The 820-nt window shown below is 44.4% G+C and overlaps 1 protein-coding gene across 1 annotated transcript; it reads left to right on the top strand.

Annotated features, from left to right (window-relative positions):
* Positions 1 to 6: 6 nt before the first annotated feature.
* LOC112392022 (transcription initiation factor TFIID subunit 7) lies at positions 7 to 814 on the top strand. Its single transcript, XM_024733567.1, has one exon. It carries the CDS (start codon positions 310 to 312, stop codon positions 748 to 750), a length of 441 nt encoding a protein of 146 aa, XP_024589335.1. The 5' UTR covers positions 7 to 309; the 3' UTR covers positions 751 to 814.
* Positions 815 to 820: the final 6 nt, after the last annotated feature.

The raw sequence follows: 820 nt of genomic DNA, 5'->3' as shown, positions 1-820 counted from the left end.
GGTGATCTCTATCCTCCCGTTGAGGAACCAGTTGCCACTGCTGATCCCAAAGCAAGCAAGAAAAAGGATAAGGACAAAGAGAAAAAGTTTGTATGGAACCATGGAATTACTCTGCCTCTAAAAAATGTCAGAAAGAGAAGGTTCCGTAAGACAGCAAAGAAGAAGTATATTGAGTCTCCAGATGTGGAAAAAGAAGTAAAGCGGTTGCTGAGCACAGATGCTGAAGCTGTCAGTACCCGTTGGGAAATAATTGCTGAAGATGAAACAAAAGAAGCAGAAAATCAAGGCCTTGATATCTCTTCCCCAGGAATGTCTGGCCACAGGCAGGGCCATGACTCATTAGAACATGATGAGCTTCGGGAGATATTCAATGACCTTAGCAGCAGCAGTGAAGATGAAGATGAGACACAGCATCAAGACGAAGAAGACATAAACATCATCGACACTGAGGAAGATCTGGAAAGGCAGCTACAGGACAAGCTAAATGAGTCAGCTGAACACCACCAAGAAAACGAGGGAACTAATCAGCTGGTTATGGGAATTCAGAAACAGATCGATAACATGAAAGGCAAGCTCCAAGAGACCCAGGACAGGGCAAAGCGACAGGAGGATCTCATCCTGAAAGTGGAAAACCTGGCTCTCAAGAACAGATTTCAGGCTGTGCTGGATGAACTGAAACAAAAGGAAGACCGAGAAAAGGAGCAGCTCAGCTCTTTGCAAGAAGAGCTAGAATCACTCCTAGAGAAGTGAGGAGAGTTCTGATACTTCATTTCATTCCTGACAGTGGTCAGCCTTGAAAGAAAGACTTTGTTTTCATCAC

This window comes from Neophocaena asiaeorientalis, unplaced genomic scaffold (assembly GCF_003031525.2).
Source record: "Neophocaena asiaeorientalis asiaeorientalis breed wild unplaced genomic scaffold, Neophocaena_asiaeorientalis_V1.1 C47979571, whole genome shotgun sequence".
NCBI lineage: Eukaryota > Metazoa > Chordata > Mammalia > Artiodactyla > Phocoenidae > Neophocaena > Neophocaena asiaeorientalis.
Note: the sequence above shows the minus strand (reverse complement) of the source record. Positions and strands in the feature narration are given on the sequence as shown.